Source organism: Mizuhopecten yessoensis, unplaced genomic scaffold, assembly GCF_002113885.1.
Source record: "Mizuhopecten yessoensis strain PY_sf001 unplaced genomic scaffold, ASM211388v2 scaffold11145, whole genome shotgun sequence".
Taxonomy (NCBI): domain Eukaryota; kingdom Metazoa; phylum Mollusca; class Bivalvia; order Pectinida; family Pectinidae; genus Mizuhopecten; species Mizuhopecten yessoensis.
The window spans coordinates 96,070-114,326 of record NW_018408902.1 but is presented as its reverse complement, the minus strand read 5'-3'; the positions used below and the strand labels follow the sequence as shown (position 1 = coordinate 114,326).

General features: G+C 36.5%; 1 protein-coding gene across 2 annotated transcripts in view; it reads right to left on the bottom strand.

Annotated features, from left to right (window-relative positions):
• Nucleotides 1-18,257, bottom strand: part of LOC110466791 (sal-like protein 1) — a 65,339-nt gene that overhangs the window by 19,881 nt on the left and 27,201 nt on the right. For both annotated transcript variants that reach the window (XM_021523549.1, XM_021523550.1), the window contains exon 2: nucleotides 16,858-17,871. In XM_021523549.1, the coding sequence (XP_021379224.1) occupies nucleotides 16,858-17,871 (1,014 nt within the window). The remainder of the gene's footprint in view (nucleotides 1-16,857; nucleotides 17,872-18,257) is intronic.

The window sequence follows — 18,257 nt, the reverse complement described above, 5'->3', positions numbered from 1 at the left end:
GGTATGAATTCATCAATTAGATGATATATTTATGTGTAAGATCTAATAAACATTAGAAAGGTCTTGGCCTAAAACCTGTGCCTATTTATTTACTACCTAGCAAGTAAAACATGTTTTTTTTTGTTTTTTAATATCTCCTATCACGATGAGTTTAAAATATTGAATATTTTGGAGTTTCTACTGCGCTCAGAAGGGTTTACAAAAAATAGATGTGTAGCGAAGATTAAAAAACGTCATTTATTTGCAAACAGAAATGTGTTTAGACGAAGCATGACTCATAGGAACAATATTGGTGGAATACCCTCTACAAAAGATTGTTTTTTTTCTGTCTGGAACATAACGCCGTGAATTTACGATATGATAGCTTTTAAATACATCTCGGTCCGATCAAGCCAATGACACTGCTAACAGATAATATGACGATAACAGTGTTCTGTTTTATGAAATATACCGTGCCATCTAGTGCATATTCATAATATCTAATTGATTAAATGAACCTACAATTTTTAATGCCTATCCTCGCTGGATTACTCTGTTGTGTTTCTTCAGAGACTGAAATCTGATATTTCTGTGACCGTGGATTGAAAAGATTATAAAGTGTTTTTTGTTTTTCTTCTTTTTCTCTTTAAAGATCGGAGCAGCTTGAAATTAGCAACACTAAACACTAATTAGTCAACTTTAGGTAAGATAAAGTTGACCTTCCAATACAAAAGCCATTACTAAGGTGACTGACCATTACTGATGTTATAGGTGCTGCTGAGCTGTGCTGTACTATCGTGTGATCTTGTTCCAGAGATAGACATCAGTAGAGGTCTATACAACCCCTTAAACAAGATCTGGACAGTCATATAAAAACTTGTAACAATACCAGAGTTCCTGTCCTTCTGTCATTTTACAACTGAACATCAACTGATTAATATAACCAGGGCATGCGAAGCTTGGTACGTAGCCGTGACCCCGGAAAAAGGACAAGATGGATGACAAACTTTATACCAGAAAAGTCACTTTGTTCACCATTTTTTTTAGTAATATTTCAGAACAATTCTCGTGACTTTGATGACACAGGGGTTAACCACCTGTGACGGGTTGGAATTATATTCTGGTCTCAATTTTACACTCGACTTGTATTTTTCTTTTAAATTGCATTTTCTTACAATAAAACTTGCACATGTCACTAAGTTCCATAACCCCTTGTGTAATAGGGTTGTGTGGGGTCGGCAAAAAGGAAATTTTATCATCGGTAAGAAATGCCTTATTGTTAATATTCAAGGCACTTACATCCCTTTTATGTACCGCCAGCATACATCGCTTGTATACTAACAGGGCCGAACCGATTATATTAATATTTCAGACATGTGGAATTTGTGAATTTGTATGCAGACTTTTGGGGCAAACAAATAGATTACAGCCAGCGTAATAGACTTTATCATAAAGACGTGTAATAAACCAGAAAAGATATTGAGAAAATCATTTAAAACTGCTATATTTCTCATATATCACTCAATATATTAAAAGTTTGTCATCCGATATTAAATATTTTCTATATACAGACAGGATATTGCTACTCTTTCTGCCAAGTGTCTGACGTCTGTTAATGGTCAATATACAACCCGCTGCGGGTTACAGTGCTAAGTAATATGTCTTGAAGAAAATCATGTTAATAATGAACTTGTGTCCTTTTTTTGTCATCTTAATTATATGACAATATAACAGTAAAAAAGGAATACAAGGTTTATGACTGGTTTATTAAAAGACCAATTCTCTTTGAAGCACAGCATACTGGAATCAATTTCAGTTATTATTAATGTCAATCTTGTAAAATCAAAGGATGCAACATGAACCGTAATTTATTAGAAAGTCTTAATCATTCCGAGAGCGGACAGCAATAATCATCATCCTGGCTTACCTGGTCAGGTATAAAATTACAGGTAGACTACCTATCTCCAGACATCAATGCTTTTGTGTAACATGCATCTCTCAGTATTAAGCCAATATTGCGGGTTTTTTGATATTGGCCATAACTATGTTTAATTGACAATCTCCTATAGAGCTAGGCTGAATCTCAAGCAAATCAAATCAGCTTGATTAAACTTCAGCATATTGAAATATTCTTAAATTCTTTTTATATCAACTGATACTGCAGTTTACGATGGCTACAAGATGAAAGGTTACACATATATAGCGCGACATGCACTTGATCACTTCGTGGCTCTAAATCTGATGCATTTTTATATATGTGTGTATAATGACTTCCTGCTAAAGAGCTCAATGTATGCAACTTGAATGATTCAAACACTGTACAGATGCAGATCAGGCTCTGGTCTGGATCAGCATCGAGAGAGAAAACCTACTTTATTTACACTTTCACAATCCTGTGGATTATCATTAGTTCCAATCCACTTTAAAAATAATACACTGCCAGGCCATATCTCGCCCCGGACTCGGGAAACATACGCATCGCATGATGTAAAAGTCATTTTCCTTTATAAACATGCCTAGCAGATTTCTCAGTAATGTCATACATATGCTGTAACAGAAAGCATGATTGGGGTGTTCAAACAGAGATGTATAAAACAACACCATCCTTCCCTGATCACCTACACAATTTACTCCCCGATTTCCTCCCCCAGAGGTGAACAAGTTTACTGCTACAGAATTTCGGTGCAAAATGAATATTTATTAGCGTTGATGCTACATATGGTAAGCATGGGTTTTCAATTAATACCTGCTTCATAAACGCCTATTTACCATATCACCCAAATTCTTCAGGATATCAATTAAGTCTAATATAATTCAAATTAACAAATTTAGTTCCTTATCATACTGGTAAAATGTTTATATATTTATGCAATATTTTCCCCAAATGATTATTTTTTGTAGGCTCAACATTTCATAAAACAGAACACTTAAACTATACAATTGAGCAATGTTGAAATTGAAATATTATAATTTTTATATTACTTTTTCAACCAATCCGTTTCAAAAATTAAATTTCAATCACAAATTGATCTCTACATTAAAAGTCTATTTCAAACTGCTCTGACAGTATATTTGGACATCTGAATGCGATCTTCATCAGAAAACATCTGTGATCATTGTATGGGATGTATACGAGTGAATCGTCCCAATATCCTGATAGAATAATCATACAACAGGACGCAATGTTCACCTTTTCCACCACGACCCCTCCCCTCCTCACGACCCCCCCCTCCTCACGACCCACTATATAACACATATCTAGCCGTCAACGATACTCAATGCACTTAATTCTTCCCCATAAAATTCAATTGAAATGTTACCCTGCATTTAAATTTAGGTTTCGCCTTTATGCCTAATCATATTTTCCTCCATTTGTACTGCGGCCCAACTATTCATATCACTCGTTCTCATCCGTTATCACTAAAATTGTCTGACACATTGGCGTCAGGAATTATTATAACACATATGTCTAGTTTGCTTTTGATGTCCCATCTAAAGCCAGTGGATTGAAAATTATAGAAAAAAAATAAAAAAATGTCTGTCTTGATATCTGTTTATAACGAATTCACAGAAAGTTGTCTTTTTCTAATAAAAAGAGACTACATTAGTCATAACACTTTCACTGATGCAGTTGTCGTAGCTTTAGGGGATTTTTTGCCGTTTTATTTTGTGTGTACTGAAAACTTTCTCCTGCTTCCCTCGAGCATCATCACCCACATATGAAGGATGAAAGGAACGATATTGTATAATGTACGTGTACAGTTTTATTATAAATTTGATGTATGCTAGTTCTTGTTTTAGTTTTCTCTCGGCCAACCAAGTCTTTTTATCTAAACCATCCTACCTGGAGGGGAGAAAGCGAAGATTTCAAGCATTGACGATCACACCAAGTTTCACCTATGATGTAATATGGGGCTAGATTTTGAAATGTTGTTCCTTAGAGCAAAATAGCGTGCAATTCCATTACATTAAAACTATAAGTTTGTGAGACAATATAAAATCTCTATCGCTCAAGATCTTGTGATCCCTCAATAGGCAACCCAATAAATCATGTGGTAAAGCTTTTTGTTTTGTATTATCAAGTAGGGTGTTTTGTCATGCGTTTGATAAAGTATTAAATATTATATGTGTTTTATTCATAAACACAGTATAGATGGGTTGAGAGGTATATCCTGTCTGTATGATGTACGATATAGGTGACACAACGTCTCCTGGGTCAAGTCCCTGATCTAGCACACCTGAACCATACCCACCTGTAACCGTCCAACAGGTGAAACAGACCTGTATACCTAGCAATGATGCCAATACAATCTGTTAGTTGATATTTAATTAGATGAATTATATATGATCCAGGATTTACCCAGGATATACTTTGGAACATTCAAGAAATGTCTATAATTTAAAGACTTTCTATTTTCCTACTAATGCTTCAGATATGTTAAGAAAAGTTATATTACAACCCATCTAAAGAATTGTCCTATCGACAGAAAATATGTTGGTGAATTTGATCAAATTTTGCTCATTTTATAGCTAGTGATCTAAACTGAAAATCACATCATCTGTATCCGTCTGCTAGATCTATTTTAGAGTGTACCAACAGATTTCTTTACTTACACTAAACAATCAATGACACCACATCAAAGATTTTGGTATTCGGACAGTCGCGTTGAGTAGCTGTCGCACTGTAAATCTTTGGATGGTATCGGAGTGAGTAATTCTTGTAATTTTTTTTCTGCCATTGAGCGGATAACTGTTGTATTGTGATATAATTGCTTCTAGACAGATCAACAAAGCGTCAATAACCGTCACAAATTTCCAGGTCAGGGATTTCAATACACCCCACTGCCTGTATGACTTGCCCCATGACCTCCGACACGCTCCCAGCGACCCCGCTTTGATACAATGGAAATACCCTGATTCAACGCATGTTAGATGGCACGATTCTTTGTTGTTACTCTGTCAGATAGCCTCGATCGACTGATAGCCCTTTACCAGTGTACAGTCATTTCTACTCAGTCTAGTCCCCACTCCGTTGTATAACTTCCTACAATCCATGTACAGTCAATAATTACAATGGTATTCTTTGATGTTTACAGGTGTTTCCCCTAACTTACAGGTAGGTATGTGCCTGTAAACAGGTAAGGCTTGGCTCAATGGATCCTATACCAGGAACTTTGTTATGATTCAACAATAGGTAACTACTCAAAGCTTTACCAAACAGGAACAAAAAAACAAAAAACATAAAAGTAAGTCAATTAAGTGAGTAAATCTATATTATCTGGATTCAGACCTTACAAAATGACTTAATTCCCTTTGTTGACTTAAAGTTTGACTTATGTAAAGTCTGGGGTCGGGGTGGGGATACCCTACCACGTCCACTTGTGAGAAGTATGTAAATTTCATGTTAACCACCCCACTACCCTCCAGTAAAAGTGTGACCCCTACCCTCANCCCCCCCCTCCAACCCACTACACCCCTCCTCTATGTAGTAGACCAAATACCTTTTATTATATAACAGATCGTAATAACCCTAAACAACCCTAAATGATTGAGCATCGGCCTCATTTACATACAAAATTAAACATAAATACATCAAGTAAATCTTGGTGTGTAATTTGACAAATATAAGAGATACATTTCACAAATTGATTAATTCTATAAGTTATAGACCTCTGCATGGTCATATCAATACTGCATATTCATTTGTCTTTTTATTAATATACCCTGTAATTATACAAAATACACGACCACAGAATATGATATTTCAATCTTACATCTTTTCAGAAGATTAGAGAAATAATTTAGGATTTCAATAAATCCAATTTAGCATTGTGCTCCCTAAATTTGATTGAATTACAATTAAATGTTGATATATTTGGAGGTGAAGTCAGGATCTGTGGCGTGTAACAATGTATCGGGTGTGAGGGGTATACATACACCTGGTGGCAGCCGTGACTTGACGGACTTGCCGACAGGTACAAATCGCCAGGTAGATAAGTCTATATACAATGCAACTCACCTTTGCGTCAGGTGCACTTGCTTCGACTACAGGTAAACCGGTACTAATCAATTTCGACATTGCTAATATTTCTAATCAAAACAAAACCTTACCTATAGGTACAAAAAGCATTATTTCGCACCTTGGTTCCAGTAATGGATACCCCTATGTCACACACAACAAACTTAATTGCAGTAGTAAACCGATAATTAAATATTATAAAATGAATTATTTCCAATAAGCTGATTGCCTTGATGAAGAGAAGGAGGAGACAAACTGGAGGTCTACCTAAGGAAATAGCAAGTCAGACATTCTGAGCAACCACAGCAGAAAATCAACAGTACCACCATGTCTGGTGAGACAAGTATCGCTTTACTCTGTAGTTCATTTACTGTCACATTGAATACTGTGCTGGACACTTTGTTTGAACCATGTACATGACAATAGATTATCTAATTGTATGACCAGATTAACCTGTTCCTGATATAGTTCATTTACAAAGAGGTGGCTTGGGGGCAGGGGTTAGGGGAGGGGGAAGTTGCCCTGCCTCTCAAAGAAATAATACTTCAAACCTTCGTTACATCTAGGGCGTATTATAACCATTTTCACAAAATATGTAATTGTGCTCTTTTATCCAGTATTTCATTTTTTATTAAATTTTCAGTTTACTATAAATAATTTTGAACCTTTCTTTCCATTGTGTTTAGAGAATTCAAATTAATTTCTACCATTAAAACGACACCAACGAGACCTATATGGCAGTCCCGGAGGACGATAGAAAACATGCCGTCTGTGTATACAGGGTACGAAATGAAAGCGCGGTGATGAGTTTATAGTCTGGGAATCTGCAGTCAATAACAAAGGTTTGGTACCTCTAATACTACAGCATACAAGTCCAATAATCCAATTGGGACACCACCAAAAGGCTGGGCAGACACTATAGATAGCTCACACAATACACCCTCTCCATAAATCTCATACATTGAAGCAAATCATCTTCCTCTGTCACCAAATACACTTATTCCCGATTTTTCTCTGCATCGCTCCCCTATTGGGAAATGAAATTATTTTTGTCCTTGTCTTTCAAACGTCACATTAGTAGGATATTGATGGAAATATGACGGCTGTAGAAATATCTCCTCTCGGCCAATAGATCATACCAAATTTAATAAATCAATTTTCTTTCGCACTTTGCAGAATTTGACTTGATCCAGAATTGATTGTCGCGACCCTTGCACATAGTAAATAGCGCTGTCACGCCAATGCAAAAGAAACATGGCCCTCTCAACACCCACAATATGTCATTGCAAAATATTGCTATCCCTGGACTGCTGTAAAACTTGGCTGGTAACGATCATCTCATTTCTGTTGTAGGAAGAAAAGTGACCACTTTTCCGGGAGAAAAACCTGACTTGAGCAACCCCAAACCTCCAACCCCTTCCCTCCCCACCACCAATGATTGTCTACCTTTCCTGAGTGACAGAACAGCCTTTTTGGGTGACCTCTGTACTGATTGACAGAGCAGCCTTTTGGGGGTGACCTCTGTTCGGAGTGACTCCCATAATTACTTATGACCTCATGAATGACTACCAGTATCGTTGTATATTTTGTGAAAGTGAAACTATTTCCAAACTATTCCAACCCCTTCCCAGGTTGTCCCTTAGACCACGAGACCTCTATCACTCTCCATACTGCTATGACAAATACAGTATCAACTCATCTAGGTATCAGAAAAAATAGTTTACGTACAATATTAATTCAGCTTGCAACACTTCCTCCACTAAATCACCTAGCTATACTAAATTAACTTAACTATTAAACCAGATATGCCTATTGAGACGTTTTTGCTTTCTTTAACGATTGCAGACAGTTCTTCAAACTGAGTCAAACAGAAGAGCAATGGAGCCAAGACTGAATCTTTCCTCACCATCTCTTTCATTACAGTAGCTGGCATTCTGTAGCTGGAGGATACAGTTTGAAGTATTATTATTGACAAAAAAAGGGTGAAATGTTTATGGGAAAATTGGCTTTCAAATCAATATTTCTCTTTAATAACAAATTATTTGTGATAAACTGTGCCTGAAGGAGCATGCAGATAATACAAAAAAAGTCCAGACTTATCAATATTTTACATTTTGCCTTACCACTCACTAATCATATTTGGATCATCTTTCCTTTGACATTTTCACCATTTAATGGTATCGGTTAACATGTGGAACTACGACCTGTGTGACCTAGTGATTTGATATAGTGATTGTGATATATATTTATATTTGACAAGTATCGATCCAGATTCCAGACAGCGAATTTTTCTCCTATCCAACTGCATCATAATTAAGCGGCACGCGCGATGCATGGCTGGGTCCTCGATGGGGAAGAAGCAAGTGCTGAATAGAAGTGCTTTGTTGGAGCCGAGACTCTGCTTCTACAATACCCACCCATCCATGGACTTGATGCCGTCCTTCAAAGCCCATCTCTGAAGCTTTGATTTATCCATGCTTGTTCCCTCCAATACTAAGACTGTTAATCCAAATATATGGTGAAAGGCCAATAACATTTTGACAGTTTATTGTGATCCTTAATCAACTGTGTCATAGAGTTGTGGAGTTACATCCAAAACCATTCCTAATCCCCAATTGTTGGCTGACCAGTTCTAAATTAGGGACCCTGCATCTGACCAGTTCTAAATTAGGGACCCTGCATCTGACCAGTTCTAAATTAGGGACCCTGCATCTGACCAGTTCTAAATTAGGGACCCTGCATCTGACCAGTTCTAAATTAGGGACCCTGCATCTGACCAGTTCTAAATTAGGGACCCTGCATCTGACCAGTTCTAAATTAGGGACCCTGCATCTGACCAGTTCTAAATTAGGGACCCTGCATCTGACCAGTTCTAAATTAGGGACCCTGCATACCTTGGGGTAAAACTATTTTATATTTATTGGAATCTGGTCAACTAGAGTGGTCAGATAACAATGTGAGCAATGGTAAACATGCTGTGTCCTGGTATTACAATTTAATGTTCAATGTGTGACAGATACTGACATAACACAAGAACAGACCAATAATGACATCATAAAATAACAGAATGAACTGCAAATATACAACGACATTGACATCACATAATACCAAGACGATAATGACATCACACAATCCCTAATAGCTCTTCTAGTTCTTGCAATTTTATATATTTTTTTTTTATATAAATGTCTTGATGAATATTTTATTCTTGTACTCTTATTTTTCAGCTTGAATTTTTTTTAATTTTCTTATTAATCTCAACATCATTCAGAATTCTATTTACTTCAAGAAAAAGTAAGAGTATTTAAAAGTACACAGGACAAAGGTCAAATACCAATCTGGATGAGGTCTGATGGAATAGCCTTTTGTCTCATATTTTATTTAAATAATTTGATGCGAGGTTGTGAGTCGTTCACTTTCATGTTTCCACAGTTGCATGTACTATTGGTGGTCATGCCATATGGCTAGGAAGTCAAAAGGCTTCAATTCCTACTGCCAGAGTTATCACATGGCATATAATTCTGTTTTATGGCAGATACCGCCACTAAATTATTTGAAACTTTAAAAAACAATGAACTGCAATAAATCAAACAACTTCAATGACCAAACTATCTCATTACAAATATATGACTTATTTTCAAATATCAAAAGATAAATTTTATATTTTGTATTCCCAATGGGATTTTCATCTTGTATCTTCTGGTGTAGAAGAAATACTTGAAACATGCAAAGAGTCACAGATGTTTAGTAGAAATTTACTTGAATACATAAATGTAACAAAACCGTCGGCTTTCCTCCTTATTTTAATTTCAAAACTTATTTTAAAAGCAGATTTTCAAAATGGCTTTGCAATGCTGGTTTCGATAAAGACAAAATGAAAAGACCTTTTCAAAAATCATTCTCTAACCAAAAAAATAGATTTAAAAAAAAAAACATTCCCGCAAGTCACACTTGAACGAATGTATTTTTTTTAAAACTACACGAGAGGACACATATATCTACACATGACTAGACGGCCGTTCTCACAGTAGAATACTCATTATGTCCCCATTGAAAACCAATACATCACCCTACAGTGATGGAGCTTACAACATGCACATCACGTTAACAAATCTATTTTTCTGACAAATTTTGGCTTTGAAATTTACACTTTTATGGGGCTCATCTTCTCTACATCATAGTTTTGACGTTCACGCCAAATCAATTGTTCAATATTAAGATCGATCAGTGATGGGAACTGTGTGAAATAGACAAAGCAAAACAAATAGGTTCCCTTTTATCAAAACTATAAGAGTAATAAATTGGCCCTTTGATCCTGTGGTAGGGAAGGCTGTAGTCAGATGACGTATGATGCATGCAGTTGAAAATGGTCGCTATATAATTCATCATGGTTTGTTCCAATGGACAAATTCATCTCTTGTGCACAGTATAGCTGCACGCTACATTCAAGTGAAAAACCAAGGTGACTGTCAGTGCGTAACTGTTTTTGCATGGTACTTTTAAACTAATTACTTAGGAGTCAACAAATCAATGAATTTTTGATACATATTTGATGGCGTTAATTTCTGTGTAACCATCCAAGTGCACAGGTTGTATCCCGTTACCCAGACAGTTTCAATCCACAGATTTCAAACAACCCTTCAAGTGTAAAAAGAAAGTGTATTGTTTATTATGCTTAAGTTGAAAGTTTATGACATATTCACCCTTGTATTTTATTCATTTCTACTGCATGTCCCTATATAACACCACCTCAAGAAACTGCACTAATAGAGCTATGAATGCAATTGGATCAGTGTCATTTTAAAACTTCTCCTGCCACGAATAACTGAAGACCATCGTAAGAAGCAACAGTTACGTGACATTTATTTAATGATGATTCAGGCATTTGTCTTTATTTACATGGGCCACAGGACCACCACAACATGCCACCAGCCAATAGATGCCTAAATACACCTGCAATGAAGGGACACCGGACCACCACAACATACACCTGCAATGATGGGCCACAGGACCACCACAACATGCCACCAGCCAATAGATGCCTAAATACACCTGCAATGATGGAACACAGGACCACTATAATAAATCCCCATCTATGACTTTCTAGTATGCCTATATATTCCATATTTATGTTATAATGTATTAGCCCCGTAAAGTATCCTGGAATCTGATGAAAAATGCCACTATTTTGCTCCATCAATGACAGACACTTATCAGGACAGAAAAGTCTATAAACAAGCAAAACATTTTACTGATGTAGAAATATTTACCCCGTTCGTGTTTGTTGTAACCTACAAAATCAACGCTCTACCGAATCCTAATGTCACAAAGTCATTAGCTCCCCACTAAACTATTGTGTTCAGAAATTCTATATTCAATATCATTTTCATAAATCTATAGAACCTCACGCCAATGCTCTCAAAAATTAATGAATAAAGTCATATAAATAAAAAAATTATCACGATGAAATTTTGTATTCATGAACGATTCAAAACAATGGTGGCATCCCGGCCAGGTACCCGACTGGAGTTTAAACATTTCATATCATAATATCGTGTTACACTACATTTCAAAATAATTTACAAATATCATGTCATAGAATGATAAAAAGGTTTTCCGTGCACCTAGAAATTAACGATTTGCATGAAATTAAAATGAGACATTAATTTTACTCAATAGATCTATACGATTTCTTTGCAATTAATGTAGCATGTGTATGGTAGTAAATATGTGGAAAGGTTTACAGGGCCGAGGTGTTGAGAACGATATAAACCTGAGTGCTATTGATCTTCACTTATAGCATATTTCATTAAAATTGGGGGACACCCAAGCCAATTATAGCTTTAACCTGTGTGTGAGTTTGGGGCAATCCTAGCCAGATCCATCTGTTTCAAGTTTTCAAAGCCATCGCACCATGCAAAAACACATATTTATAGCTGAATACATTTCCATAACATATCTAATCTTATATTGACTTGAGAATTTTTTGAAAAGAATTACTTTCATCAACTTCAATGAAATCATTTTGAATATACCTTTTCCTTACCAAATTTACATGGTTAGATCAAGTGACAATACTATTCAAACCTTAGATCATGGCTACATGTTTTTTCTGTCGTTACCTCTTGGAGTATTAACCAAGCGAGTTAAATGCTGGAGCGACCCCCAACACTGGCCACTCGACTCCGACTCATCAGGACGGTTACGTTCAATATTTTATAATTTGTCAGTCTGAAGCTGAGTAGATCACATCATATTCAATTTGATCCGTGATGGCGGGCCGCAATAAAGTGACATGAAGTAGTTTTGCATGATTTTATATTGATCCCTTACAGGTAGCCTGAGAGCTGAGTAAGATGTATAGCAACATCAAACAAGGTTACAAAATGGGTTAGCATTAATAACCGGTCTCTGCCAGTTGCATAAGTAATGTCGTCAGAATGCTGGGGCCATCCGCCCATTCCCCTTGACCATTCAAGTGCCAAAACTTACCAGCAATAGCTGTGTAATGACCAGCGATAGCTGTGTAATGGTTTTTGACGTGTCTACCAATGTGTAAGGAAAAAACACAGATGTGTTGATGTATACAGAACCTGGTGCTTTTTCCATACTGAAAATTCAGTTTGCATCATAATTGTTATGAGGGAAAGCAAAACTTGTAAGCATTGAGATGGATGGATAAAAGCTATGTACTCTAAATATTGATATACCACTCACCAGAAAGGCCACTCTGACCATTACATGTACCATAACTCTGACCATTACATGTACCATAACTCACTGGAATACTCTTAAACACTCTCGAGTACATTTGTATATGATTACAGCAACAACTAATGCTATTCTACTTTCAAAGTTTTGCAATTCTAAAACCTTACTTAAAGTTTTGAGTTTAAAAATCAGTTTTATCAATTAAAAGAACATATTTTTGAATATTTTTTTTTAGTGAAACAGAGCTCCCGTTCTGTCCCCCTTGATCAAAACATGGCTATATTCTAAAAGGCATAAAAAAATGGGATCCGCGACCCGTCAGACCATAATCCAATTTCCGTTTTCAGTTTCTTTCACTTAGGTATGAGGAACAGTCTTTCTGATCGCTTGTGTTGCCTATATATTGCATAAAACTCTACATCATTCTAAAATGGCCAATTTATATACGACATTTATTAGATTGTGACAGTCCCGTTCTATATCATTATTAGTGTACGCCATCAAACACTGACATATTCCCGACCAAATTAGTCGAGCCTCGCAAACATATCTTAATCTGCGATATTACCATGCATATCAGTATTAGCGCTATGCACAGGGACATCTGATAAATCGCAGTGCAAATTCATATTTTTACTCATGCAATCTTCCATGCGAACAGACACTTTTTTCCAACGCATGTTACACTAGTCGAGTTTCCGACTGGATTCAAGCTGCCAATATTAAATGTCAAATCCATATTTATTGCCAGTAATCTATTATATTTAATCATCGCTTTCTGGACAATGGCAGTTATTTTCCCAAAGTGCAATTTATCATATTCCATGACATTTCAAAATTATCCGACTAAAACATATCATAATATAATTGGGGCTGTCTACAGCAGGTACAGTGAGCCGGTATTGTGGCGGGTCGAGCTGGGACATGTTGAGATCACTGTAGCTCCATCACTACCACTCACAGGAAGCTAGCCCAATTGGCCTGAGCATGTCAAGTCACAGTGAACTCATCCGTCATCCTTCATCCAATTTCTTCCCCTTTGTAATCATTTTCAATGTTTTTAAATCTCCAATTATATGAATGAAAAAAAAATCAATATTTCTCTCCAATTTACTTTAAAAGAAAATAAAATGCCTTAAGTATCTCTTTACAGTCCTGATAGTTTTTTTTTGTTGGTATGAAAAGTTGACAATATTCATGGCATGTCTAATTAGTGAGTTGTATGAAGAAAGCAGTAATCTTGTAACAGAAATCAAGGTCCATATGTGTACTGATAAAATGACCTATCCTCAAAGCAAGGAACTGACTGACCAACTAGTCTACACACCTACCATAGTCTGAACTAACTCAACCCGAGTCTACCTGCCAACCAAGAAACTGACCAACTAGTCTTCACACCTACCATAGTCTGAACTAACTCAACCAGAGTCTACCTGCCAACCAAGGAACTGACCAACTCGTCTTCACACCTACCATAGTCTGAACTAACTCAACCCGAGTCTACCTGCCAACCAAGGAACTGACCAACTAGTCTACACACTCTAACCCTGATCGACTGTAATCTTTACTCTCTAACCCCAGTCTAAACTTACTTGACCAGAGTCACCTTCCAACCAAGGAACTGACCAACTAGTCTACACACTCTAACCCTGACCGACCAAAGTCTTTACTCTCTAACCCTAGTCTAAACTAATTGACCAGAGTCTACCTGCCAACCAAGAAAAGTATCCATACTCCTCAGCCATAAGTCTGAACTGACTTATCACAGTCTATTGACCGACCAGTATTAGTCCTCAATGACTCACTGGTCATTCCTTCAGGTATAATGTCTTATATCACAGCTCTTTTAAACCAGACCGTTACAACTACTCCCTGTAATGACTACTTAATATCAAAACTGTTAACATTTTCTATAAAGACCATTTAAATATATTGAAACGATTAATCTATATGACCAATCACAAAAACATCTTTGGATGTTTTAATATCACTTGTGATTCTAGAAGTAAAAAGCCATGTGGCGTCCTTCCAGCGTTACGTCATATAGCTGTATTTTTGTACCATACTCGGGATAACGACAAATCAATTACAGGTAAAAATCTTCAATAAAAGTTCTCTCCGCATAGCTGAGCAAATATTTTTATTTCCACATTAAGCAAATATCTTCCACTTTTATTGGTGCCCTTTATGAGCCAAGGCTAATATGGAAATATTAAAATTTCATATTGTGCGAACAGGCTTAATTGAGTTATAATTCATTGGAGACCATCAAAAAACAGGCATTTCTCCGTTATTGAATAATATTCGTCAAATTTATCTATATGTACATGGAGGAGACTCAATAACAGGTCTAGGTGTAGTGTATGGCTTGGTGGTGTAAAACGTGGAGATGAGCTGGCCGGCCAGTAATCCCTGTAGCAATACTCGACATACAAGTGTCCTGCCCTAGCCCAAAGACTTTTTCAACAATACATAGATATTGCCAACACCTGCATATGTTCATACGCAGGTGAAATAAAAATCTGCATGAATACAAAAATTGATAAATACTTTCACAGAGTGCATATTGGCATGAAATATTGCTCAGGAATCAATAAAACAGGATTATCTTCCCCTGAATCAATTACAACACTCCATTCAAATTCAATGTTTGTGCTATCTATAGCTTTCATCTTAAAATTTTCACTTTTGCTGAGTTTAATACAGAAATGTGCCTCCAGATATTAATAAATGAAAAGAAAATGTCTATCTTTTTTGCGCATTAAGATCTACAAACGTATCCCGCACATCATCTGGCCCTATCTGATTGCCGAGCTGTGATGTATGTGTTAGGTTTGTCGCCAGTTACTCACTTCATAAATGTCCCACAACATCATGTGAAACAACGTTACAAGTTTAATGGGTGAAAAAAAAGGTTCAACGGGCCTGTATCACCTTACACCTAAGTCTTATTATGTGTAAATCCAATTAATATGTGATTAAAAAATGCTTCTTTATCAAAAGCATTCTGTGTCCTTTGAAGTCTGAATCAAGTATGTGTGTAAAAATATTTAAAAAGCACACAAATGTTAACATATTTCCAGCTGTTCTGTTAGACTATAAAATCTGTATGAATGTGTGGATGTCTTGTGTATAATCAGTAACACGGAGGTGTTGATGTCTGTACATGCATGTCATCATTTACACACATAAATGAGTTAATGATTGACGGATTTTTATCCTCCATACTTTTTCTGTAGATCATGTTGGACTTTTCAAGCTGTGACGAACCATATCTAAACCCATTCACCCCTAAAGTCACATTTGAACCTTACCAAATCAAAGACTGGGCAAGTCTAGTTTAAACATATAGGGGTGAATAAGTTAACACTTTAAAATAGCAATATCCTATTGTTTTAGACGAAATTTAAAAATAAAATTAAAAAAATGCTACATCAAATGTGCAGAAATGTTATTTATATTAATGAATATAATGTAATTGTGACTTGTAACAGGTGTTTGTTATTTTTGATAATTTTGCTACACTTGGTTGTTTATACTTCATGTTTATCACAGCCTGTCAAGTTTTCACATGTAAAAATATCTGTTTTCATTAATAAAGCACACTTAGTCAAATCAAGCAACACAAGGATTCTAATTGTATGATGGCAATGAACTATAAGGAAACTGAGATAGAAGCAGTTATAATTACAAAAGTCTTTCTAGCCATGTCTTTACAATGTCAAGGTACCTAGAATCCTAGATAGGTATATTTTTCTTTAAATTAAAAAAACACCATTAAATAATAGAAAATAATAAAAAAATATATATCTTTAAGTTGGAAACAGAATACCAAAATACCAAAATTAGCAGTATGTTCGACTGGAGTATAACATGATCCATTAAAGACAATAATTGTCAATAAAAACTAGGCATTTCTGGAACTGTGAATTTGACTAATTCAGTAACTTGGCTGTGATTGTGAATATCCTTGACCTTTGACCTATACCAAATACCACATACCTACAGATACCCTTGACCTTTGACCTATACAACCACATACCTTTTGATAACCTTGGCCTCTGTCCTAAAAAGAACAGAACAGTACAAAACAGCAGAAGAAAGCAGACAGGACCAAAGCAACATAAATATACAAGTTTTATACTTACACATTGACAACCTGGCAAAATCAGATGTTTCTGGGACAACAGTAGCCTTGGATACGGCATCGTTGCTAGGGAGAGGTTGCGATGACGGAATAGGCTTTGTGGACAGTGACAGAGTGGTGGTGGATGACGAGGAGACACGTGATGTGGATTCTGATGATGTGGGTTTTGTGGATATTGTTGAGGATTTCTCTCCACTTGTGATTTCAGGCAGACCAGCTGATTGGATACAGGAGGTGAGTTCCTTGAGAGGGTATGTTGCTGAGGATGCCGGTGGTGTGAGGAGCGAGAGGTGACCATTGGGCAGTGGCGAGGAGCTGGACATACCCATCAACAGCTGTTGCTGTAACTGCTGTATAAGCTGTAACTGAACTAGCTGTTGTTGCTGAAGGCTGTACAGTGTGGTGTGTAACATGGCTAAGTCTGAGGGGGGCAAGTTGTTCTCTGCGAACTGAGCTACAGCAGCCTTGGTGGCGTTTATCGGCTCTAGTGTAACATTGTTATTGCTGGGTAGAAATGATGAAAATGGCAACATAAATTGAGGAAGCTGAAGAGACAGGTCACTTTTACTTTCTGAAGATAACTTCCCATAGTCATTTTCTTTGTCATTTATTTCATCAATATCGTCCAAATCGTCTTCATCAGACACTTCACCATTGAGATATGTGTCCTCCATGATGCCATCATCTTCATCCATTTCGTCTACGAATGTTTCAGTCTGATCTTCCTCTTCTTCCTCCTCTTCTGATTGGTCCATATGTGTCTCACCGTCTGAACCGTCCCGAACAGTCACATCAGAAACTTTGCTCATCCTCGGGATTTTGCTGCTTCGCTCTAACTGATTGTCACTCTGCGAGTTATCACGGTCGTTGGCATCAAAAAATACTACCACTCGCTTATGGCTGCAAGCCTTTTTGTGAGCCAGGAAAGTGGCTAAGTCTGGGAATTCTTCACGGCACTTACCGCAAACATGTGCATCTCCTCCTGGTGAGGCAGTTGGTGACTGACTGTTTTCACCTGAAATATACAAAGAAATATATACAGTAATCAATTACCTTAACAAGGAAACTTATATCTAATTCAATTTGTATACAGCAAAATATCTAAAACGATTGAAACTAAACCTTTTCTGTACCTGGCAAATATAGCAGGGTGTTTGTGCACCATTAAGACTGGAAGGTTTTCCCTTGTTTTACAGCTTTTTCTCATATATAAAAGAAATGTTTCAAATATAGAGATGACAGGCAACATCAATAGTTGGCACACAGTCTGTGTTTGATGAAATCAAAGACATTTAATCTTGACCGATGATGGCAAGAAAGAGATGTAAATTGCAACATAAAAATAATATTATATTTCTTCATGGCAAAGATCTCCGTATGTTCACACATCCCAAGCAGACA